General features: G+C 44.3%; 1 protein-coding gene across 1 annotated transcript; it reads left to right on the forward strand.

The window, feature by feature from the left end:
• Positions 1 to 22755: 22755 nt before the first annotated feature.
• On the forward strand, positions 22756 to 23712 carry LOC311123137 (trace amine-associated receptor 6-like; the record flags this gene model as incomplete). Its single annotated transcript, XM_084197405.1, has 2 exons — positions 22756 to 23013; positions 23617 to 23712. The coding sequence occupies 2 exons, from the start codon at positions 22756 to 22758 to the stop codon at positions 23710 to 23712; spliced, it is 354 nt and encodes a 117-aa protein (XP_084053531.1).
• Between the last annotated feature and the right edge of the window lie 2559 nt (positions 23713 to 26271).

Genomic DNA, 26271 nt, shown 5'->3' on the forward strand with positions numbered 1-26271 from the left:
AATCTCTTAAATACCATATTCAATACCATGTTCAAAAATGGATTGTGTATGCTTATGTATCTCAATAATGACTTGATATCAAATTGTAATTTTGAGAATATTTAAAATCCAGATATTCTTCTATCATCCACTGATCTTAAAGGGGCAATCTGCAGTTCAAACAACAACAAAGCGGGTACCACGCCACTTTTTTAGGTAAACAGCTTAAGAATGGGGCTGGGGAAATGTAACCATTCTCAAATTCATAAAATGGGCTATGCAAGGACTGACCATCCATGAAATCAAAATCATAGTTTTAAACCACCTTCCAAAAATTACTGGGAGGAGGGTGGGTACAACTCGAGATGCACACCCCTCCCCAGCATAAAAAATATTTTCACATGACCCTCACCTTTTACTTGAAAAAAGTTACAATACCCTCCACCTTCATTGAATTAACTCAATCATGATTATGACCAGTAACAGTGAGACAGTAGGCCTGCCTCCTTACTATGATCAGGGGGTGAAAAAATAAAATCACCTTTATATTAGAGCATTGCATCCATCTATCATCGTATTTGTGGGTCCTGGAAAAAAGGCCTTTTCTAAACAGATTTCATGTAATTCTGAAGAAATTAGCAGAATGTATTTTTTAATACCACAGTTTTATCTGAACTAATAGTCGGCGGGCCAGAACATAATACAGTAACAGTGCAATTCATAGACCTAGACTGTTTTGAACAACATTTTTAACATATCTGGTTAAAACATAATCAATTCAATGACAATTACATAATCATTTATATAAAATCACAATGTCTCTAGGAAATGAGTTTTGTGCATTGATTGGGTAAAAACAGGGACCATATCCTACTTTTTATTAGTTCAAAACAATCAGCTTGTTGGTGCTCACAAAAAGACCCAAAAGAAAGGCGGATTTAGAAAACAGAAGATTGAGGGAAGAACGGACAGAGACACATTACCTTTCCACCATAGACAGAGGCCCGACGCAGAACAATTTAAACTTAACTGATGGCTACTCTTCTGTGGCTTAACCCAACAAGAGGAGGTCACAAGTGCGTCCCTAAAAGCTGCCTGGGTTTAAAGATCGTCTCTTTTACAGAAAGTGAATAGCTCAATTGATAGCGACAGAGTTACACATTGTAGACATATTAGATCACTTTCCAATAAAGGTAATTTGCTCAGCCTCTGAATGTCATGGAGATGAAACAGATAGAGATACCCTCATGAGCATCGGAGTCACGGCTTTCTTGCGCATTTTGCAGCTCATTTCTAGCAGAAAGCATCACGGAGGAAAGCGTCGTTATAGATCACTTTATATAATCAGAATCCGTTTTAGTTTCTTCAAAACCTTAAGCTAACAAGAGGTATGCTTTTTGACATTTTCTTTATCAAAACGTAGGCCATGGCATACCCTCACATAGACCTACCCCCTCATTAGAACCCTGGTTTTAACTTCACACACCAAGCCCTTCATGGACACAGAGGTATTTAAGGAGTGGAGACACTATTGGAGGAATTGACCGACAAATCTATTGATAGTGTATAATTTCATCTGTCAAACAGGTAGGCATATCTCTTGTTTCTTATATAGGCAAAAATAGGTTCTGAAACAAAGACCTCTTGTTGTTAGTTAATTCAAATTAAAATGAAGACAGTTGAAATGAATTACTCGACTTACCTAGTTTCAGCACATCGTCAGGACAGAACGGCTGACTCCAGTAAGACAAGAGGTGGTGGTCTGTGTATATTTGTAAACAACAGCTGGTGCATAAAATCTAATACTAAGGAAGTCTCAAGGTTTTGCTCGCCTGAGGTAGAGTATCTCATGATAAGCTGTAGACCACACTATTTACCAAGAGATTTTTCTTCTATATTTTTCATAGCTGTCTATTTACCACCACAAACCAATGCTGGCACTAAGACTGCACTCAATGTATAAGGCCATAAATCAACAGGAAAACGCTCATCCAGAGGCAGCGCTCCTAGTGGCCGGGGACTTTAATGAAGGGAAACTTAAATCTGTTCTACCTCATTTCTACCAGCATGTTAAATGTGCAACAGAGGAAAAAAAAAAACTCTAGACCACCTTTACTCCACACACAGAGACGCATACAAAGCTCTCCCTCGCCCTCCATTTGGAAAATCTGACCATAACTCTATCCTCCTGATTCCTGCTTATAAGCAAAAACTAAAGCAGGAAGCACCAGTGACTCGGTTAATAAAAAAGTGTTCAGATGACGCAGATGCTAAGCTACAGGACTGTTTTGCTAGCACAGACTGGAATATGCTTAGAAGAAATCCCGCTTAGAAGAAATCCCGCTATGCCCTCCGACGAACCATCAAACAGGCAAAGAGTCAATACAGGACTAAGATTGAATCGTACTACACCGGCTCTGACGCTCGTCGGATGTGGCAGGGCTTAAAAACTATTACAGACTACAAAGGGAAGCACAGCCGCGAGCTGCCCAGTGACACAAGCCTACCAAACGAGCTAAATCACTTCTATGCTCGCTTCGAGGCAAGCAACACTGAAGTAGTTGTAGTAAAATAGCTAAAAAAAAATAGCACGGTAGTCATTTAGGTAGGTTACCTTTGCTTTCTTGGGCACAGGGACTATGGTGGTCTGCTAGAAACATGTAGGTATTACAGACTGGGTCAGGGAGAGGTTGAAAATGTCAGTGAAGACACTTGCCAGTTGGTCCGCGCATGCTCTGAGTACACGTCCTGGTAATCCGTCTGGCCCCATGGCCTTGTGAATGTAGACCTGTTTAAAGGTCTTGCTCACATCGGCTATGGAGAGCGTGATCACACAGTCATCCGGAACAGCTGGTGCTCTCATGCATGCTTCAGTGTTGCTTGCCTCGAAGCGATCATAAAAGGCATTTAGCTCATCTGGTAGGCTCGCGTCACTCGGCAGCTCGCGGCTGGGTTCCCCTTTGTAGTCCGTAATAGTTTGCAAGCCCTGCCACATCCGACGAGCATCAGAGCCGGTGTAATAGGAAAATGCAGACTCTAAACCAGGGGAAAAAACGTACTACCCTCCCTTGTGCCCACAAAACAATCCACACTACCCTACCCCAAGTGACAAAGAAAACTTACACTCCCCCCAGCAGTTAAACTCCCCCCAGTAACTGTCCCTAATTGTGCTGTCAATTGAAGTTCATATTTTATGTGTACTAGACACAATTTGTATCTGAAACATTTGGGTCTTCAAAGTATGGTGGTGCAGTGCTGCCATACACACACAAAAAATCATTTTATTTTATCACCTAAATACGAAATAATGATCACATTAATACGTGATACTGAAATGATCTCGTATTAAAACCTCTTAAATGTTAATTCCTCCATATAGGGGACTTTTTTTCGTTTTAATGTAACAGTTTTATCAAGGCATATCAAGTTATGTAAAGCCAAATCGCTTATGTAAAGCCAAATCGAGATCGTGACGAATCATTAGAGTAATCACAGGGGGATAGAGATGAATGAGAGCAGTGCCCCAGGAAATGAGTCGGATTTTCACTGACCACTCATATAAAAGATGAATACAGTATTAAGGCAGCTGAAGTCTTGTAGCATGTCAGTTCTATAGTTTATTGTGAGTATATGTAGATTATATTAAAAAACGTTCAAATCCTATTCCCCCATTTTTTTCAGGAATAGGTTGTTCATAGCATATGACATTTGAAAATGAAATCTACAATGTACTATTTGTCATACTATTTCCTATAGCAGTGCATACTAGTATTTACTATACTAGTTCAAAAAGTGCATACAAATCATAGATACAATTTTTTTTAAAGCAACAAATCTGAACTTTTCTAACAGTATAAGGCATTTCTAGGTACTGTTTATGGCCTTCTCATGACGATATATTTTATATGGAATCCACTTAACATTAACATTCAAACATCTTGTTAATATATGATTCATAATATGCTCTAGATCAGGGTTTCCCAAACTCGGTCCTGGGTGCACGTTTTGGTTTTTGCCCAGGAGTGATTATGGATATATTCAAACTCTCCCTATCCCAGTCTGTTGTCCACCATTGTTCCTGTACCCAAGAAAGCGAAGGTAACTGAACTAAATGATTATCAAAGACCTCAGCCACCTGAGTCAAGGCCTGTTTACCCCACTACCATCTAGAAGGCTGAGACAGTACAGGTGTGTCAAAGCTGGGACAGAGAGACTGAAAAACAGCTTCTATCTCCAGGCCATCAGACTGTTAAATAGTCACCACTAGCCGGCCTCTGCTCAGTACCCTGCCGTAAACTTAATCACTGTTACTAGCCCACAACCACCCAGAACTCTACCCTGCACCTTAGAGACTGCTGTCCTATGTACATGGTCATTGAACACTGGTCACTTTAATAACGTTTACATACTGTTTTACCCACTTCATATACTGTAGTCTAGTCTAGGCTAATCCTATATAACTACTACTGCTCAAATGACACCGCTGGTCCTGCTCACACTGCCCTACCCTATGCTTTGACTTCTTTCTCCCCTCTCTCTCCAGATGAAATCTTGCGACTTGTGACGGCCGGCCACCCAACAACCTGCCCGCTTGACCCTATCCCCTCCTCTCTTCTCCAGACCATTTCCGGAGACCTTCTCCCTTACCTCATCTCGCTCATCAACTCATCCTTGACCGCTGGCTATGTCCCTTCCGTCTTCAAGAGAGCGAGAGTTGCACCCCTTCTCAAAAAACCTACACTCGATCCCTCCGATGTCAACAACTACAGACCAGTATCCCTTCTTTCTTTTCTCTCCAAAACTCTTGAGCGTGCCGTCTTTAGCCAACTCTCTTGCTATCTCTCTCAGAATGACCTTCTTGATCCAAACCAGTCAGGTTTCAACTGAGACTGCTCTTCTCTGTGTCACGGAGGCTCTCTGCACTGCTAAAGCTAACTCTCTCTCCTCTGCTCTCGTCCTTCTAGACCTATCTGCTGCCTTTGATACTGTGAACCATCAGATCCTCCTCTCCACCCTCTCTGAGTTGGGCATCTCCGGCGCGGCTCACTCTTGGATTGCGTCCTACCTGACAGGTCGCTCCTACCAAGTGGCGTGGCGAGAATCTGTCTCCGCACCACGTGCTCTCACCACTGGTGTCCCCCAGGGCTCAGTTCTAGGCCCTCTCCTATTCTCTGTTTACACCAAGTCACTTGGCTCTGTCATATCCTCACATGGTCTCTCCTATCATTGCTACGCAGACGACACACAATTAATCTTCTCCTTTCCCCCTTCTGATAACCAGGTGGCGAATCGCATCTCTGCATGTCTGGCAGACATATCAGTGTGGTTGACGGATCACCACCTCAAGCTGAACCTCGGCAAGACGGAGCTGCTCTTCCTCAAGGGGAAGGACTGCCGGTTCCATGATCTCGCCATCACGGTTGACAACTCCGTTGTGTCCTCCTCCCAGAGTGCAAAGAGCCTTGGCGTGACCCTGGACAACACCCTGTCGTTCTTTGCTAACATCAAGGCGGTTACCCGATCCTGTAGGTGCATGCTCTACAACATTCGCAGAGTACGACCCTGCCTTACACAGGAAGCGGTACAGGTCATAATCCAGGCATTTGTCATCTCCCGTCTGGATTACTGTAACTCGCTGTTGGTTGGGCTCCCTGCCTGTGCCATTAAACCCCTACAACTCATCCAGAACGCCGCAGCCCGTCTGGTGTTCAACCTTCCCAAACTCTCTCACGTCACCCAGTTCTTCCGCACACTCCACTGGCTTCCAGTTGAAGCTCGCATCTGCTACAAGACCATGGTGCTTGCCTACAGAGCTGTGAGGGGAACGGCACTTCCGTACCTTCAGGCTCTGATCAGTCCCTACACCCAAACGAGGGCACTACGTTCATCCACCTTTGGCCTGCTGGCTCCCCTACCTCTGTGGAAGCACAGTTCCCGCTCAGCCCAGTCAAAACTGTTCGCTGCTCTGGCACCCCAATGGTGGAACAAGCTCCCTCACGACGCCAGGACAGCGGAGTCACTCACCACCTTCCGGAGACACTTGAAACCCCACCTCTTTAAGGAATAACTGGGATAGGATAAAGTAATCCTTCTACCCCCCCTTACCCCAGCCCCCCCCCCAATTTTTTTAAAATAATAATAATAATTGTAAAGTGGTTGTCCCACTGGCTATCATAAGGTGAATGCACCAATCTGTAAGTCGCTCTGGATAAGAGCGTCTGCTAAATGACGAAAATGTAAATGTAAATGTATCAATTGACCAATTCGGGACATTTGGGCAGACTTTATACAAAATAGTCCAGTATTGCAATGCGTCACTGGATCAATCTGAAACTTTGCACACACACTGCTGCCATCTAGTGGCCAAAATCTAAATTGCGCCTCAACTGCAATATTATATTGTGGCCTTTAACTTGCATTTCAAAGACGATGGAACAAAACAAAAAAAACTCATGTTTTTTTGATTGATTTATCTTTTACCAGATCTAATGTGTTTTATTCTTCTACATTAATTTCACATTACCACAAACTTCAAAGTGTTTCCTTTCAAATGGTATCAAGAATATGCATATACTTGCTTCAGGTCCTGAGCTACAGGCAGTTAGATTTGGGTATGTCGTCCTAGGCGAAAATGGAAAAAAAGGGTCCGATCCTGAAGAGATTAAACAGCATGATCATTACACAGGTGCACCTTGTGCTGGGGACAAAAAAGGCAACTTTAAAATGTGCAGTTTTGTCACACAACACAATGCCACAGATGTCTCAAGTTTTGAGGGAGCGTGCAATTGGCATGCTGACTGCAGTAATGTCCACCAGAGCTGTTGCCAAAGACTTTAATGTTAATTTCTCTACCATAAGCCATTGTCGTTTTAGAGAATTTGGCAGTACGTCCAACCGGCCTCACAAACGCAGACCACGTGTAACCACTCCAGCCCAGGACCTCCACATCCGGCTTCTTCACCTGCGGGATCGTCTAAGTGGGGATGGGGGGGTGCTGAGGAGTATTTCTGTCTGTAATAAAGCCCTTTTGTGGGGAAAAACTCATTCTGATTGGCTGGGCCTGGCTCCCAAGTGGATGGGCCTATTCCTTCCAAGGACCACTCATGGCTACATATACAGTTGAAGTCGGAAGTTTACATACACCGTAGCCAAATATATTTAAACTCAGTTTATCACAATTCCTGACATTTAATCCTAGTAGAAATTCCCTGTCTTAGGTCAGTTAGGATCACCACTTTATTTTAAGAATGTGAAATGTCAGAATAATAGTAGAGAGAATGATTTATTTCAGCTTTTATTTATTTCATCACATTCCCAGTGGGTCAGAAGTTTACATACACTCAATTAGTATTTGGTAGCATTGCCTTTAAATTGTTTAACTTGGGTCAAACATTTCGGGTAGCCTTCCACAAGCTTCTCACAATAAGTTGGGTGAATTTTGGCCCATTCCTCCTGACAGAGCTGGTGTAACTGAGTCAGGTTTGTAGGCCTCCTTGCTCGCACATGCTTTTTCAGTTCTGTCGACACATTTTTTATAGGATTGAGGTCAGGGCTTTGTGATGGCCACTCCAATACCTTGACTTTGTTGTCCTTTAAGCCATTTTGCCACAACTTTGGAAGTATGCTTGGGGTCATTGTCCATTTGGAAGACCCATTTGCGACCAAGCTTTAACTTCCTGACTGATGTCTTGAGATGTTGCTTCAATATATACACATAATTTTCCTTCCTCATGATGCCATCTATTTTGTGAAGTGCACCAGTCCCTCCTGCAGCAAAGCACCCCCACAGCATGATGCTGCCACCCCCGTGCTTCACGGTTGGGATGGTGTTCTTCGGCTTGCAAGCATTCCCCTTTTTCCTCCAAACATAACAATGGTCATTTTGGCCAAACAGTTCTATTTTGGTTTCATCAGATCAGAGGACATTTCTCCAAAAAGTACGATCTTTGTCCCCATGTGCAGTTGCAAAACGTAGTCTGGCTTTTTTATGGCGGTTTTGGAGCGGCTAAATCAAATACTAATATGAGTATGTAAGAAATCTACAGTTGTGTTTTGCTTTCAGCAAGCACATCTAATAATGTATTTCTTATTGAAAGTACTAGACCCAATGCGTGTCGGAGGCTTCCATGGAAATAAACTAAGCTGGATGTAATTAGCTAAACCAGTTGGAGAAATCTGACCAATAATAGGAGGCCATGTTAAAATGTAGAAAATCCTGGTTATTTTTCCTACCTGTAAAACTGACCCTGATAAAGGCGTTTGGTTTTTGCTTTGAACAATAGGGCCTAAATCATTTGTTTGTTTTACTTTCAGTCTTCAATTGAACCCCCTTGGTCGGACAGCGAGCAGCAGCATTCCTTCACAGGTGAGAGTTAGGCTACCTGTGGAAAAACTGTAGGCTACTTACCCTCTTTTGATGTCCTTCTCCACGTCCCCTCTCTCTTCCTTAGTGATGTTCACTTCCTCACTGACATTAATGATGGCGTCTTGAAGTTGTTCAACCAACCTCTATTATATTTCGAAAAGAATGGTTCGATTAACTCTAGCATACCTGCAACTGCTAGTAGCCTGGTCTAATTGCTGTTGACGTGTAGCACTGGAAGAATTTGTCGACTACTTTACCTCGAGTTGTTTTTCGCTCAGGGAAGAAACGTCGGAGGGTGAAGTCAGGTCAGACAAACGCATCATGCTTCTCCTCGTGGTGGTTTCAGCTGTTTTCGAGCTGTCTTCAAAGTAGGGTCCTGCGACTGTCTTCAGTGTAGGGTCCTGCGACTGTCTTCAGTGTAGGGTGCTGCGACTGTCTTCCGTGTAGGGTCCTGCGACTGTCTTCCGTGTAGGGTGCTGCGACTGTCTTCAGTGTAGGGTCCTGCGACTGTCTTCAGTGTAGGGTGCTGCGACTGTCTTCAGTGTAGGGTGCTACGACTGTCTTCAGTGTAGGGTGCTGCGACTGTCTTCAGTGTAGGGTGCTGCGACTGTCTTCAGTGTAGGGTGCTGCGACTGTCTTCAGTGTAGGGTGCTGCGACTGTCTTCAGTGTAGGGTGCTGCGACTGTCTTCAGTGTAGGGTGCTGCGACTGTCTTCAGTGTAGGGTGCTGCGACTGTCTTCAATGCTACAGGAATGTTAAATGCACCTGGAAGTTTTTGGAGGCATTCTGCACATTCTTAAACGTACCTGTATGCGGCGCTAAAAGAGCATCCTTACACACACACTATCTACTTGTTGCCAGAGCACATTTCATAGTGCATACCTTTACTGAGTTAGATTTGTATCTTTATTCTGTACGTGTGTCTACCACGATCAAATAAAAAATAAAATAAATTGGTCATTTAGCAGACGCTCTTATCCAGAGCGACTTACAGGAGCAATTAGGGTTAAGTGCCTTGCTCAAGGGCACATCGACAGGTTTTTCACCTAGTCGGCTCGGGGATTAGAACCAGCGACCTTTCGGTTACTGGCACAATGCTCTTACCCACTAAGCTACCTGCCGCCCCACGATCCGTGCGTATATTAAACGTAACTCACAAATAAAACTACGATCTGTGAATATATTAAAATATTTTGTAAATAAAACCATCATCCGTAAATATGTCAAAATATTTCTCAAATTCACCATAACAAAGAAATACAGCATCACAAAGAAATGCATAATTATTTTAAGGCAGGTCTTTAGAAACATAAAAAACCCTGAATGAATTGTATTTCAAAAGAACATCATATCATATTTTAAGTTGTATTATGTTACTAGTCTGTTGCTTAGTAACCTATGGCTATGCTGACTCAAATGCTCACATGTAGAACGCATTGAATAGCGGCTGTAATATTCTACAAAAAAAAAAAAGTGATCTTTTGAAATAGAGCCCATGCCTTAATTTGAAGTTGTTTGGCAAATCTATGTGTTTTACAAACCATAGAACCTGCTCTTTCTTTCTTTAGGGAAATCAAAGCATCTTACCTGCATGAAGGACGATTTGAAGCGTCTTACCTGCATGAAGGACGATTTGAAGCGTCTTACCTGCATGAAGGACGATTTGAACAAGTTGCTTTTTTGTTAAGCTCTTACCCACGCTGCACTGCAGTCTCTTCATTCACAAGTCAATTGATAATATTGTCACCCATCAGACTATTGTCAATTTAAACAATCTTGTCTTTAGACTACATCTATTATTATATAGGCCTATGTGAAATGAGTTATGATATAGTTCAGGTGTAGTTTCTATGGGCCATTGTCAGATGGCAGACAACTGGTGAAGGAAGGGGGGGGGGGTCAAGGACAGGGGACATGACTTTGAAAATGGCTGAGTAGTTAACATTTTAAATTCATATGACCTCAAAATGATCTCTCTTGAGTTTTTAGTTAGTTAATCTATGATGAATCTCTCCTCGTTCATCTTTCAGATACCCACGTGGGGGTTGTATGCTCCTGAAAACCAATGAGTAGATGGAAGAGGCGGGACTTCCGGCGCATCAGGTGTCTCAAATAGAACCAAGTTCTACGTTAGAGCTTTGCTGTTCACGCACGGTGTGGTGAAATGATTGAATAACACATAGGTTTGCAAGTCTGTCCTGTCCTGTCCTCTATCCACCATTCATAGTGACAGTAGTGGTAGGTGGATCGTTTGTCCAGATCTGCAAAATGCTGACTAGCACGCATACCACACATCGAATCATTCAGAGCTGCACCACCTTTCAATATAAGTGGAGAGGCCATGGTGTGGCTTTGCGCATGAAAGAACAGTGAAGCCATGAGACACGCAGTTAAAAAAACTCCCCTACTGATCTTGTTTAGGGGCAATACAGTTATCCAACCTAGACTAGCCTAATAACTGCATTATTGTTTTCAAGTGAGTACAAAATTCTACTCTAGGCTGTAAACTGCAGTGAAAATGTCATTTGAATAACGGTGCAAAAGCCCTGTGATTTGATTATTTAATTTCATTCGTTCCATTTGGATCAGTTGTGGGTCTACTATTGACAGTAATAATTATTAATATAGCATCAAAATGTTGAAAATCTGATTTCCACCTAGATGATCGTTGTCTGCAGCCGGCTCTGACCGTAGTCTAATGAAACAGGCAGGGAGAGCTGTGAGCTCGTCCGTGGTGGTCAGCGAACCCTCAACCTTCTGGCGCGTAGCACTGCGTGTCATCGACTGTGCGACAAAAGCATGCTGAATAGACAAAAGTTGATATCCACATTTATAAACGCAGGGTCACTACAGTTATTGTTATTTGTGATCGTAAACATTATTCTTAGTTAATTATATGAGGGGGGAGGGTGTGCTCTTTGTTCTACGGTACAAGGGGAGTGTCGTGAAAATATGTTTTATTTTGGGGAGGGGGGTGCATTTTTAAAATGACACCTCTAAACCCAACAAGGCAGTAAGCAATATCCCTGTAGTAATAAAAATATCAAGGTAGAACAAAAACCCACAATAAATAAAAAGCTAAATACAGGGTCAGTTCAAATACCATATTAACAATGTGCAGGGATACTGGAGTGATGGAGGTAGATATTTATAGGGGTAAGGTGACTATATACAGGGTCAGTTCCAGTACCATATTAACAATGTGCAGGGATACTGGAGTGATGGTTTGGAGTGTTGGGTTGGAGTGTTGGGTTGGAGTGTTGGTTTGGAGTGTTGGGTTGGAGTGTTGGGTTGGAGTGTTGGTTGGAGTGTTGGGTTGGAGTGTTGGGTTGGAGTGTTGGTTTGGAGTGTTGGTTTGGAGTGTTTGGTTGGAGTGTTGGGTTGGAGTGTTGGGTTGGAGTGTTGGTTTGGAGTGTTGGTTTGGAGTGTTGGGTTGGAGTGTTGAGTTGGAGTGTTGGTTGGAGTGTTGGGTTGGGTTGGAGTGTTGGGTTGGAGTGTTGGTTTGGAGTGTTGGGTTGGAGTGTTGGTTTGGAGTGTTGGGTTGGAGTGTTGGGTTGGAGTGTTGGGTTGGAGTGTTGGTTGGAGTGTGGTTTGGAGTGTTGGTTTGGAGTGTGGGTTTGGAGTGTTGGTTTGGAGTGTTGGTTGGAGTGTTGGTTTGGAGTGTTGGTTGGAGTGTTGGTTTGGAGTGTTGGTTGGAGTGTTGGTTTGGAGTGTTGGTTGGAGTGTGGTTTGGAGTGTTGGTTGGAGTGTTGGTTTGGAGTGTTGGTTTGGAGTGTTGGTTGGAGTGTTGGTTTGGAGTGTTGGTTGGAGTGTGGTTTGGAGTGTCGGTTTGGAGTTGTCACGCCCTGACCTCTAGAACTCTAGTTAGTTTGGTCAGGGTGTGCATGTTTAGTTCTAGGTTGTTGTATTTCTATGTTTGGCCGGGTATGATTCCCAATCAGAGGCAGCTGTCGCTCGTTGTCTCTGATTGGGGATCATACTTAGGCAGCCTGGATGCAGTCCTTGTTTGTGGGATCTTGTTCCTGTTCGGCTGGTCCTCTGTAGCTCAGCTGGTAGAGCACGGCGCTTGTAACGCCAAGGTAGTGGATTCGATCCCTGGGACCACCCATACACAAAAATGTATGCACGCATGACTGTAAGTCGCTTTGGATAAAAGCGTCTGCTAAATGGCATATTATTATTATTATTATTATTATTATTATTATTATATTATTTCTATAGCCCATAGGACTTTCACGTCACGTTGTTTTGTATGTTTATTCTATATAATAAACATGTACGCTTTTCACGCTGCACCTTGGTCCGACCCGTCTCTCAATGTGGGTGACAGGAGTGTTGGTTTGGAGTGTTGGTTTGGAGTGTTGGTTTGGAGTGTCGGTTTGGAGTGTTGGTTTGGAGTGTTGGTTTGGAGTGTTGGTTTGGAGTGTTGGTTTGGAGTGTCGGTTTGGAGTGTTGGTTTGGAGTGTTGGTTTGGAGTGTCGGTTTGGAGTGTCGGTTTGGAGTGTTGGTTTGGAGTGTCGGTTTGGAGTGTTGGTTTGGAGTGTTGGTTTGGAGTGTCGGTTTGGAGTGTTGGTTTGGAGTGTTGGTTTGGAGTGTCGGTTTGGAGTGTTGGTTTGGAGTGTTGGTTTGGAGTGTCGGTTTGGAGTGTGATTCACAAGCAAGGATATTTTTTTGGGGTCTGGAAGATGGTGAAGGACGAACTGGGAAAAGTGGAACCGGTCAGAGACCAGGAGCTGTATGATGTTGATTTTGTGTGTGTCAAAAGCGTAAAAGGAGAAAGCTCTGTGGCTCAACAAGATGGCGACGTATGATGTTTTCAGAGTAGGGCACCGGTTAAAGGTGTCATCTCTGGTGTCTCGTTGGACATAGAGGCTGTGTGGTTTAGGGTTAACATTCCAGGAGGGGTAGACGCACGTCGCTTCAATCACATGATAGACGGAAAGAAGGAGCAAAGCCTGTCAGTTTTACTGTCGTTTGATGAAATTGTTCTCCCAACTTAGTTAAAACTTCGTTTTTTATTTTTATTTCATCTTTATTTAACCAGGCCAAGATAAAGCAAAGCAGTGCGATAAAAACAACAACACAGAGTTACATATGGGGTAAACAAAACATAAAGTCAAAAATACAACAGAAAATATATATACAGTGTGTGCAAATGTATCAAGTTATGGAGGTAAGGCAATAAATAGACCATAGTGCAAAATAATTACAATTTAATATTAACACTGGAATGATATATGTGCAAGAGATGATGTGCAAATAGAGATACTGGGGTGCAAATGAGCAAAATAAATAACAATATGGGGATGAGGTAGTTGGGTGGGATAATTTCAGATGGGCTGTGTACAGGTGCAGTGATCGGTAAGGTGCTCTGACAACTGATGCTTAAAGTTAGTGAGGGAGATAAGAGTCTCCAGCTTCAGAGATTTTTGCAGTTCGCTCCAGTCATTGGCAGCAGAGAACTGGAAGGAATGGCGGCCAAAGGAGGTGTTGGCTTTGGGGATGACCAGTGAGATATACCTGCTGGAGCGCATACTACGGGTGGGTGTTGCTATGGTGACCAATGAGCTAAGATAAGGCGGGGATTTGCCTAGCAGTGATTTATAGATGACCTGGAGCCAGTGGGTTTGGTGACGAATATGTATTGAGGGCCAGCCAACGAGAGCGTACAGGTCACAATGGTGGGTAGTATATGGGGCTTTGGTGACAAAACAAATGGCACTGTGATAGACTACATCCAATTTGCTGAGAAGAGTGTTGGAGGCTATTTTGTAAATGACATCGCCGAAGTCAAGGATCGGTAGGATAGTCCGTTTTACGAGGGCATGTTTGGCAGCATGAGTGAAGGAGGCTTTGTTGCGAAATAGGAAGCCGATTCTAGATCTAACTTTTTATTGGAGATGCTTAATGTGAGTCTGGAAGGAGAGTTTACAGTCTAACCAGACACCTAGGTATATGTAGTTGTCTACATACTCTAGGTCGGACCCGCCGAGAGTAGTGATTCTAGTCGGGTGGGCGGGTGCAAGCTGCGTTCGGTTGAAGAGCATGCATTTAGTTTTACTAGTGTTTAAGAGCAGTTGGAGGCTACTGAAGGAGTGTTGTATGGCATTGAAGCTCGTTTGTAGGTTTGTTAACACAGTGTCCAATGAAGGGCCAGACAGGGACGGCCTGTTCAATAGGGCGATATGGGCGACGCACTGCCAAACGGGAAAAGGAAGGGATTTTTTTTCTAATCAATTATATCACGGCAACAGTAGTTATCAGTGTTCTAATCTGATCTGACTGCCACTAAATGTCAAATCAGGCTAAAGTCGTGCTTCAAATGGCCCCGCCCGTTTTTGGGGCGATTTCAGTCAGGTTGAAAATCGCCCAGAAGTCTCTCATAGCCTGTCATGTAAAATCTATTTTTTTCAAATTTCAAAGCTTTCAATACATTCTCTATGGGTGTCTGTGGGCTTGCACTTACGCGCTTTCGTCATACGTGACGTAACCATGAACGTAACTAAGACAATAGCGGCTAGCAGCGTCTCTGTTGCGACCTGCAGTGTGGCGTTATTTTATGTTTTTAATTTGTAGACTTAGTTTACAAACATTCTGCCAACCATGGATTTCCAGTGGTGGGTTTTGGACTGATCTTGTTGATAGTGTACATACCCGCTACGAACGGACTAAATAATGAAAACGCTGCTGGCAGCGGAATCCAATACAGCTGGGAGACTTGGCTGGATGACAGAGTCCCGGACAGAGAAGTGGAGCGGGCCGGCTTCACCCTGGTCAGAGCGGACCGCGATCTGACAGTCACGGGGAAAATCGATCCTGGTAAGAGAGCGACTCTGTACCCCCGCCCCGACATTGAACTGCTTTCTGTGTCACTGCGACCTTACTATCTGCCCCGTGAGTTCCCCCAATTGTTTGTTACCGTTGTGTACTGTTGATAATCACAAGTTTACTGGAGAACTGAGACCAAGTAGAGACTTTGGACAGGGTGGATATGGTATAATAAAGGCAGTTTATTCAGAGGTAAAGATATCTGGAATCGCGTGCACGGACTCGTTCGTCAAACTCTTAGGGAGCTATCTGAAGAGAGCCCCGAAAAACATTGTGTGCAGACATTTTATACAATAAATGATGTAGGTTGAATCTAGTAGTTCTGATCTTCTGATTGGTCCTGATGAGTTGGGCGAGGTCCCCTCCACTGTTGCATTGGCTCTGAGTCGGGTTCTCTGTCTTCAAATGTTCAGCCTAAAGAGAGGGGATTTTTGTGTGTGTGTGTGTGTGTGTTTAACAGTGATGATGTGTGTGTGTGTGTGTGTTATCAGTGATGATGTGTGTGTGTGTGTGTGTGTGTGTGTGTGTGTGTGTCCTCAGAGCAAGAACTCGTGAGTTGGAAGAACTGAGAGACCTATGGCGTGGGTGTTGTCCTTGGCCACCTGCTGACAAGGCTGACAAGATAGGACTCTTTTGTCCATTGTTATAGGATAGGAACAGCATTGATTGAAAACAAACGCCCAACACAAAATGGGTCATGCACAAGATTTTAGTCAGACCAAGCTATAACATTATATATTTACTACGACAGTACATTCAACCAAAAGCTAATATAACAAAGGCATCAGAGATTATTTATAATCTGTCACAGAAACTGGAATCCATCTCCCCAGATCAGTCAATAAATGCTTCTGGTATTGACTTATATGCTGCCCCTGTCTTCATGTTGTTGCTGGACATATCTTTTTTAAAATGTGTGTAGGTCACCTAAATCATCAGAAAAATTGCCCCTCCTGAGAATTTTTTCAGGAGCCGCCACTGGGGCCAGATGTATACAAAATGGTGTCGTCTGCGTAGAGGTGGATCCGAGCATCACCAGCAGCAATAGCGACATCATTGATATACACAGAGAATAGAGTCGGCCCGAGAATTGAACCCTGTGGCACCCCCATAGAGACTGCCAGAGGTCCAGACAACAGGCCCTCCTATTTGACACATTGAACTATATCTGAGAAGTAGTTGGTGAACCAGGCAAGGCAGTCATTTGAGAAACCAAGGCTATTTAGTCTGCCAATAAGAGTGCGGTGGTTGCAGCAGAGGGTGCAGAGCTGGTGGCCAGGGTAGTGGTAGCCAGGTGGAAAGCATGGCCAGCCGTAGCAAAATGCTTGTTGAAATTCTTGATGGTGACAGTGTTTCCTAGCCTCAGTGCAGCGGGCAGTTGGGAGGAGGTGCTCTTATTCTCTATGGACTTTACAGTGTCCCAAAACTTTTTGGAGTTAGTGCTACAGGATGCACATTTCTGTTTGAAAAAGCTAGCCTTTGCTTTCCTAACTGATTGTGTATATTGGTTCCTGACTTCCCTGAAAACTTGCATATCGCGGGGGCTGTTCGATGCTAATGCAGTATGCCACAGGATGTTTTTGTGCTGGTCAAGGGCTGTCAAGTCTGAGGAAAACCAGGGGCTATATGTTCTTAGTTCTGCATTTTTTGAATGGGGCATTCTTTTTTAAGATTGAGAGGAAAATACTTTTAAAGAACAACCAGGCATCTACTACTGACGGAATGAGGTCAATATCCATCCAGGATCCCCGGGTCAGGTCAATTAGGAAGGCCTGCTCGCTGAAGTGTTTTTGGGAGCGTTTGACAGTGATGAGGGGTGGTCGTTTGACCGCGGACCCATTACGGACGCAGGCAATAAGGCAGTGATCGCTGAGATCCTGGTTGAAGACAGCTGCGGTGTATTTAGAGGGTAAATTAGTCAGGATGATATCTATGAGGGTGCCAATGTTTACAGATTAAGTGTTGTACCTGGTAGGTTCCTTGATAATTTGTGTGAGATTGAGGGCATCTAGTTTAGATTGTAGGTTGGCCGGGGTGTTAAGCATATCCCAGTTTAGGTCACCAAGCAGTATGAACTCTGAGGATAGATGGGGGGCAATCAGTTCACATATGGTGTTCAGGGAACAGCTGGGGGCTGAAGGGGGTCTGTAGCAAGCGGCAACAGTGAGATACTTATTTCTGGAAAGGTGGATTTTTAGAAGTAGAAGCTCAAACTGTTTAGGCACAGACCTGGATAGTATGATAGAGCTCTGCAGGCTATCTCTACAGTAGATTGCAACTCCACCCCCTTTGGCAGTTCTATCTAGACGGAAAGGAGGCTTCTGATGTTAATGTGCAAGAAACCAAGGCTTTTACGGTTACAGAAGTCAACAAATGATAACGCCTAGGGAGTAGGAGTGATACTGGGGGCTACAGGGCCTGGGTTAACCTCTGTGGTCCTCTGTAGCTCAGCTGGTAGAGCACGGCGCTTGTAACGCCAAGGTAGTGGGTTCGATCCCCCGGGACCACCCATACACACAAAAAAAAAATTTATGCACGCATGACTGTAAGTCGCTTTGGATAAAAGCGTCTGCTAAATGGCATATTATTATTATATTACATCACCAGAGGAACAAAGGAGGAGTAGAATAAGAATATGGCTAAAGGCTTTAAGAACTGGTCTTCTAGTGCGTTGGGTACAGAGAATAAAAGGGGCCGATTTCCGGGCGTTGTAGAATAGATTCAGGGCATTATGTACAGACAAGGATATGGAAGGATATGAGTACAGTGGAGGTAAACCTAAGCGTTGGGTAACGATGAAAGAGATAGCATCACTGGAGGCACCGATTGATTGGTCTCCGCGTGTATGGGGGGTGGGACAAAGGAGCTATCTAAGGCAGGTTGAGCTGTACTGGGGGCTCTACAGTGAAATAGTACAATAAGAAATAACCAAAACAGCAATAAGCAAGGCATATTGACATGGGAGAGAGGCATAAAGCAATCGCAGGTGTTATTCGAGAGAGCTAAGACAACAGCTGGTAATGGTGATAAAGTTTGGGCTGAGGCTGAACATAAACAGGATGCGGTACTGTATAAAGTAACAGTCCAGCATACATCAGCTGTATAGCTGAGTTATCATAAGGTCCGGTGAACAGCAATAGGAGAGTTCGGAGGTAGTTCGGGGGCTGCTACAGCACTGGCGAGCAAGAGGCACGGCTTGCATGTGCTAGCGGGCCGGGGCTAGCAGATGGATCTTCGTGGTCGACGTCGTAACGGGAAGCCTGTTGAAACCACATCAGACGATTTCGTGGGAAGACCAGTCGTGTTGGATCGGCGGGGCTCCGTGTCAACACTAGGAGGTCCTGTCCGGTTGACAGAGAGGTAGATAGCCGGGAGATGGGCCTGGCTCGAGGCTAGCTCAAGGCTAACTGGTGCTTGCTAAGGGGCAGCGGTAATTAGCCAACGACAACAGCCATTCGGTTGCCTCTAGCTAGTTGTGATGATCCGATATGCTCTGGGTCGATTGCACGCTGTGCAGACTGGCCGACAAATTGTCCAGGTTAGAGCTAGAGCTGGCTGGTGGGTAGTGCAGGCCACGGACAATGGTTTAGACCACTAACGGCGGCTAATAGCAAGTAGCTAGCTAGCTGGCTACAACAGCCATTCGGTTGCAGCTAGCTAGTTGCGATGATCCGGTGTTGGAGGTCCAGTGATTCTGGCAGAAAATCCGATATGCTCTGGGTCGATTGCACGCTGTGCAGACTGGCCGACAAATTGTCCAGGCTAGAACTAGAGCTGGCTGGTGGGTAGTGCAGGCCACGGACAATGGTGAAGACGCTAACAGTGGCTAATAGTAAGTAGCTAGCTAGCTGGCTACAACAGCCATTCGTTTGCAGCTAGCTAGTTGCGATGATCCGGTGTTAGAGGTCCAGTGATTCCGGCAGAATATCCGATATGCTCTGGCCATTCGGTCTACCACAGCCATTCGGTTGCAGCTAGACTAGTTTCAGTTTAAGGTTCTTGATAAAAGTTATAAATAAATAATATAATCCTTTCCACGTTGGGTGAGGCGGGTTGCAGGAAAGTATATTTAGTTAAAGAATGAAAAGTAAAAAAGTAAAATTGAGAAATATATACAAAATAGACAAATAACAAAAAAACTGTCTATTTACACGAGGACACGACAGAAATACGACCGCACTGCTACGCCATCTTGCATACAACCTGGTGCGTGTTTGGGAGGGGGATGAGTGGAAGACAGCATTATGAATACCTGGTGATGCCGTACGGTTTGATGAATGCTCCTTCTGTCTTCCAGTCCTTTGTGAACGAGGTGTTTCTGGACATGCTTGGTCGCGGTGTGGTGTTCTACATCGATGACATCCTGGTGTATTCCGCTACGCGTGCCAAGCATGTGTCCCTGGTTCACAAAGTGCTGGCCCGACTGTTGGAAAATGACCTTTATGCCAAGGCAGAGAAGTGTATGTTTTTCCAGCAGTCCGTCTCCTTCCTCGGATACCGCATTACCACCTCAGGTGTGGAGATGGAGGGAGATGGCATTTCAGCTGTGCGTAATTGGCCGACTCCAACCACGGTTAAGGTTGTGCAGCGCTTCCTTGGCTTCGCCAACTACTATCGGAGGTTTATCCGGGGCTTTGGCAAGGTCGCAGCTCCCATTACATCCCTGTTGAAGGGTGGGCCGTCCCGGCTCCGCTGGTCTGCTGGCCTTCAGCAAACTGCGGGGTCTGTTTACCTCAGCCTCGGTACTGGCCCACCCCGATCCATCACTACCATTCGTAAAGGTGGATGCGTCCGAGGTAGGGATAGGCGCTGTCCAATATCAACGCTCGGGCACGCCACCCAAGCTCCGCCCCTGTGCCTTCTTCTCTAAGAAGCTCAGCCCGGTGGAGCAGAACTACGACGTTGGTGATCGGGAGCTGTTGGCTGGTGTCCGAGCTTTGACCATGTGGAGGCATTGGCTCGAAGATGCGAAACACCCTTTCCTCGTCTGGCCGGACCACCGTAACCTGGAGTACATCCGGGCAGCGAGGAGGCTGAATCCTCGCCAGGCCAGGTGGGCCCTATTCTTCACCCGGTTTGATTTTACACTGTCATACATTCCGGGTACGAAGAACGTGAAGGCAGACGTACTGTCCTGGCTGTATGACACAGAGGAGAGGCCCAGAGACAACACCCCCATACTCCCGGCCTCTTGCATTGTGGCCCCGGTAGTGTGGGCGATGGACGCGGATATAGAGCAGGCGTTACTCACAGATCCATCTCCACCTCAGTGTCCAGCTGGAATGCGGTACGTGCCTGCTCTTATCCGTGATCGTCTGATCTTCTGGGCACACAAGTCACCCTCCTCTGGTCATACAGGTATCAGTGCGCTGCCTGATCGGAAAGTACTGGTGGCTTACCTTGGCTAAGGACATGAGGGTGTACGTCTCCTCTAGGGGTGCCAGAGGATATGTCCGACCGAGGTCCCCAGTTCACGTCCAAGGTTTGGAAGGCATCATGGAACGTCTGGGGGTCTCGGTCAGCCTGACCTCTGGTTCCACCCTGAGGTCAGGTGGAATGGGTAAATCAGGATGTGGGTAGGTTCCTGCGGTCCTACTGCCAGGACTAATCGGTTCTGGCACCGTGGCACCAGAGCCAGACCGAGGCTCCTGAGGTGGATGACTGGTTTCGGCGCGCGGAGGAAACATGGGACGCTGCCCACGTTCACCTCCAGCGTGACGTACGTTGTCAGAAGGCCAACGCTGACCGTCACCGCAGTGAGGCCCCGGTCTTCGTACTGGGGGATTCGGGTCTGGCTCTCGATCCGGAATCTGCCCCTCCACCTGCCCTGCCGGAAGCTGAGCCCGCGGTTTGTGGGGCTGTCCAAAGTCCTGAGGAGAATCAACGACGTCACTTATAGGTTATTACTTCCCCCTGATTACCGTGTTAACCCCTTGTTTCATGTGTCTCTCCTCAGGCCGGTGGTGGTTGTTCCGCTCCAGGAGTCTGAGGTGCGGGAGGTTCCTCCACCTCCTCTGGACATCGAGGGGGCCCCGTCGGTTTCTGTCCGTTTCATCCTGGATTCGAGGCGTCGGGTGGGGGGCCTTCAGTACCTTGTGGAGTGGGAGGGGTACGGTCCGGAGGAATGGTACTGGGTCCCAGTGAGGGATATCCTCGATCCCTCCCTGTTGCAGGATTTTTTTACCGTCGCCATCCGGCTCGCCCTGCTCCGCGTCCTCCTGTCCACCCCCGAGGCCGGGGTCGGCGCACTGCTGGAGCTGCGCGTCAAGGGGAGGGTACTGTCACGACTTCCGCCGAGGCTGCCTCCCCTCCTTGTCTTGTCTTGTCAATCACACACACCTGGTTCTTATCCCCTCATTAGACCGTGTATAAGTGTTCCCTCTGCCCCCTTGTCTTTGTGGGTGATTGTTTATTTGTGAGAGTAGTGGAGCTCGGTGGAGCTACTCGTACCTTGTTATTGCCGGGGTAGATTTTCCCCTGTGCCTGTTTCGTTTGTCGCTATCCAGCGCTATTTGTGTACGACGGAATAAACTCTGCATTCTGTGATTACCCTCCTGCGCCTGCCTCCTTCTGTCACACTCATCACTAATGTAGTGTCTTGTCAACAATGAAATCTTAGTTTTCACCAAAATAAGTATATTTTTATACAAAATAGATATACCTTATTCTTATTCCACCGTACTTTTTACTGAGTGCATTCTGAAAATATTCAGACCCCTTGACTTTTTCCACATTTTGTTACGTTACAGCCTTACTCTAAAATGGTTTAAATAAAACAATTTCCTCATCAATATACACACAATACCCCATAATGACAAAGCAAAAACGTGTTTTTAGAAATGTAAGCAAATGTATAAAAAATTCCCCAGAAATATTACATTTACATAAGTATTCAGACCCTTTACTCAGTACTTTGTTAAAGCACATTTGGCAGCGATTACAGCCTCGAGTCTTCTTGGGTATGACGCTACAAGCTTGGCACACCTGTATATTGGAAGTTTCTCCCATTCTTCTCTGCAGATCCTCTCAAGCTCTCTCAGGTTGAATGAGGAGCGTCGCTGCACAGCTATTTTCAGGTCTCTTGGCCAGTATGAAAAGAAAAATGTATGCACTCACTAACTGTAAGTCGCTCTGGATAAGGGCGTCTGCTAAATGACTAAAATGTAAATGTAAAATGTTCGATCAGTTTCAAGTCAGGGCTCTGCCTGGGCTACTCAGAGACTTGTCCCGAAGCCACTCCTGCGTTGTCTTGGCTGTGTGCTTAGGGTCATTGTCCTGTTGGAAGGTGAACCTTCGCCCCAGTCTGAGGTCCTGAGAGCTCTGGAGCAGGTTTTCATCTCTCTGTACTTTGCTCCGTTCATCTTTCCCTCGATTCTGAATAGTCTCCTAGTGCCTGCAGCTGAAAAACATCCCCACAGCATGATGCTGCCACCACCATGCTTCACCGTAGGGATGGTGCCAGGTTTCCTCCAGACGTGATGCTTCGCATTCAGAGCTCAGAGTTTGTCAGAAGGCTGACCTGACAGGGACACACACAGGACCAAGCAGGAGCAGGACCTCAGCATTTGGACCCTTTATTACAAATGGAGGAACAGGAAGATGTTCAATACTGTTTTCAAGACAGAAACTCTTCTTGCAGAAAGGCTTTGCTATCGACATCTATCTACATAACACTGTACATATTCTTCTCATTGATTTCAGCAGTTACAGTATTTTTGAACATGCTGGTGATCATCTCCATCTCTCACTTCAAGCAGCTCCACACTCCAACCAACCTGCTCATCCTCTCTCTGGCTGTGGCAGATTTCCTGGTGGGACTGATTGTGATACCATTAATGACTGTAGCATTCATGGAACCATGCTGGAATGTTGGGGAATATTTCTGTGGGTTTTATTTCTATATCACTTGTTTGTGTTCTTCTTTATCTGTGGGCAGTTTGGTCTTGATATCTATTGACTGTTATGTTGCTGTGTGTGATCCCTTAATGTACCACTCTAAAATAACAATGACAAGAATGATGTATTGTATATCCATTAACTGGTGTTTTTGTATCATATACGATGCTGCTATTATAATTTTTTTTGTAAATGTACAGGTACCCAGTAGATGTTTGAAATAATGTTTTATTGTAGAATAATTAAATTGGGTTAAAATCATTGGCCTTGTATTTTCAATGGTTGCGCCGTGCTCTATTATTATAACACTTTATTGTAATATATTTGTGGTGGCCAGATCACAGGCCAGAAAGGTATTTTCAAAAGAGGCTGCCAGTGTGTCTGGTGTTAAAACTGTACAGGCAAATAAGTCAGAGAGAAAAGCAGCAAAAACTCTAGCTATTGTTGTTTTCAGCTTTCTAAGTTGTTGGATTCCATTTTTGTTGATACATCTTTTTTTGTGTGTGTGTGACAATTTATTATTGATCACCGGCTTTCTGCCACTTGTTAATTCCTTAATTAATCCAATAATTTATGCTTTCTTTTATCCATGGTTCAAAGTAACAGCTAAACATATTTTAACTCTGAAGTTAAGGCATGTATAGTTCCTATGTTTTTATTCCCTAGTTTGACATAGTTATGTTATACTGTTTTGTTGTAATTGCTTGTTTCATGTAACAATACACTGACATTATTCATCTCAGTGTTGTCGTCATAGATACATGTGGTGTTGATACAGAATGATTTGGATGGATTGGAATGGAATGACTTGGAGAAGACATAAGAAGGCATAAGCTTGTTTTATAAAATACATTGTAGTCATTTTGGTTTGTATATTCCAAATACCAACGTCTGTGGTTGTTCCATGTTTTTTAATGATAAATAGTATGTAAGTATTCATTTTGAGGATGTAATGTATCATTATGCACTGAGTGTACAAAACATTAGGAACAAGTTCTTAATATTGAATTGCACCCCCTTTCGCCATCAGAACAGCCTCAATTCGTCGGGGCATGGACTCTACAATGTGTCGAAAGCGTTCCACAGGGATGCTGGACTATATTGACTCCAATTCTTCCCACAGTTGTGTCAAGTTGGCTGGATGTCCTGTGGGTTGTGGACCATTCTTGATACACACGGGAAACTGTTGAGCGTGAAAAACCCAGCACCGTTGCAGTTCTTGACACACTCACACCAATTCCCCTGGCACCAACTACCATACCCCTTTCAAAGGCACTTAAATACTTTGTCTTACCTATTCACCCTTTGAATTGCACACATACACAATCTATGTCTCAATTGTCTCAAGGCTTAAAAATCCTTATTTAACCTGTCTCCTCACCTTCATCTACACTGATTGAAGTGGATTTAACAGGTGACATCAATAAGGGATTATAAATTTCACCTTGATTCACCTGGTCAGTCTAAATCATGTTCTGTACACTCAGTGTATATGTTGTTTAACATCCCCCTCTAGTGGCTCAAATAAGACACAACACCTTCAACAAGTGCAGTAAATATGAAATATACAATACTGCATGATATCAGATAACGTCCAAGTCTAACTCAATGGTGTATTGTAGTAAGTAGTTGATGGTCAAATGTATGAATATGCGTTACACTTTATAATACTCTTTAGAAGTAAACCATTTGGAAGGCATTTACAGTTTGCTCACCATTTACATTTTAGCAATTTAGCATTTACAGTTAGTGAGTGCATACATAATTTATTTTTCATACTGGCCCCCCGTGGGAATCGACCCACAACCCTGGCGTTGCTAACGCCATGCTCTACCAACTGAGCTACATCCCTGCCGGCCATTCCCTCCCCTACCCTGGACGACGCTGGGCCAATTGTGCGCCGCCCCATGGGTCTCCCGGTCGCGGCCGGCTACGACAGAGCCTGGATTCGAACCAGGATCTCTAGACCATTGCGCCACTCGGGAGGTTATTATTAATTATTACGCCCACATTTGATAAATGTTAGTAAGCTGTAGGTATTCTCACATTTTTAAATAACTACTACAGCATATGCATTAATTATTCAACACAACAGCGCAGGAGACTGCAGCAGACACTTTAACCTCAACATATTGGTTACTTTTTGTAAACTTTTTTTTTTTCTACTTAAGTTAATTTAGTAAATATTTGGTTAAGGGCTTGGGTTCCCCCGGTTGGTAATTTGACCATGATTATTACAAGTTTAGACTGCTGGCTATACTAATTTACAAATCTATTTTTTAAAAACTGATATAACAAGGGAAAAACTGATGATGCACAATTTTCACCTTGATTCACCTGGTCAGTCTAAATCATGTTCTGTACACTCAGTGTATATGTTGTTTAACATCCCCCTCTAGTGGCTGAAATAAGACACAACACCTTCAACAAGCGCAGTAAATATGAAATATACAATACTGCATGATATCAGATAACGTCCAAGTCTAACTCAATGGTGTATTGCAGTAAGTAGTTGATGGTCAAATGTATGAATATGCAATTATGTGTAATGCTTTATATTAATGTTTAGTAATAAACGATTTGTAAGGCATTTACAGTTTGCTCACCATTTATTAATTATTATGCCCACATTTGATAAATGTTAGTAAGCTGTAGGTATTCTCACATTTTTAAATAACTACTACAGCATATGCATTAATTATTCAACACAACAGCGCAGGAGACTGCAGCAGACACTTTAACCTCAACATATTGGTTACTTTTTTGTAACTTTTTTTATTTTTTTAACTTAAGTTAATTTAGTAAATATTTTCTTAACTCTATTTTCTGAAAAATGCATTGTTGGTTAAGGGCTTGTAAGAAAGCATTTCACGGTAAGGCCCACGCCTGTTGTATTCGGCGAATGTGACAAATACAATTTTATTTTATTTTATTTGATATGAACACTACCAGTACTCTCCCTACCACTACTCTCACAACATCCCTGCTGCCAGGTCAGGGGTCAGGGGTCACGCCAGAGCAGCTCCCTCTGATGCTGTTGAGTCTGAATGAATATAGAGATTGGGTAACACTTTATAATAACACCTAGTAGTAAAGTATTTATAATGGATTAGTAAATAGTTTATTCATCATTCATTTATCATTACTCCCACATTTGTTTTATCAAGCTAGTTATTCAAACATTTAGAAACAACTTTTATAGT

Source organism: Coregonus lavaretus (assembly GCF_964263955.1).
Source record: "Coregonus lavaretus genome assembly, contig: HAP1_SCAFFOLD_313, whole genome shotgun sequence".
NCBI classification, from domain to species: Eukaryota; Metazoa; Chordata; class Actinopteri; order Salmoniformes; family Salmonidae; genus Coregonus; species Coregonus lavaretus.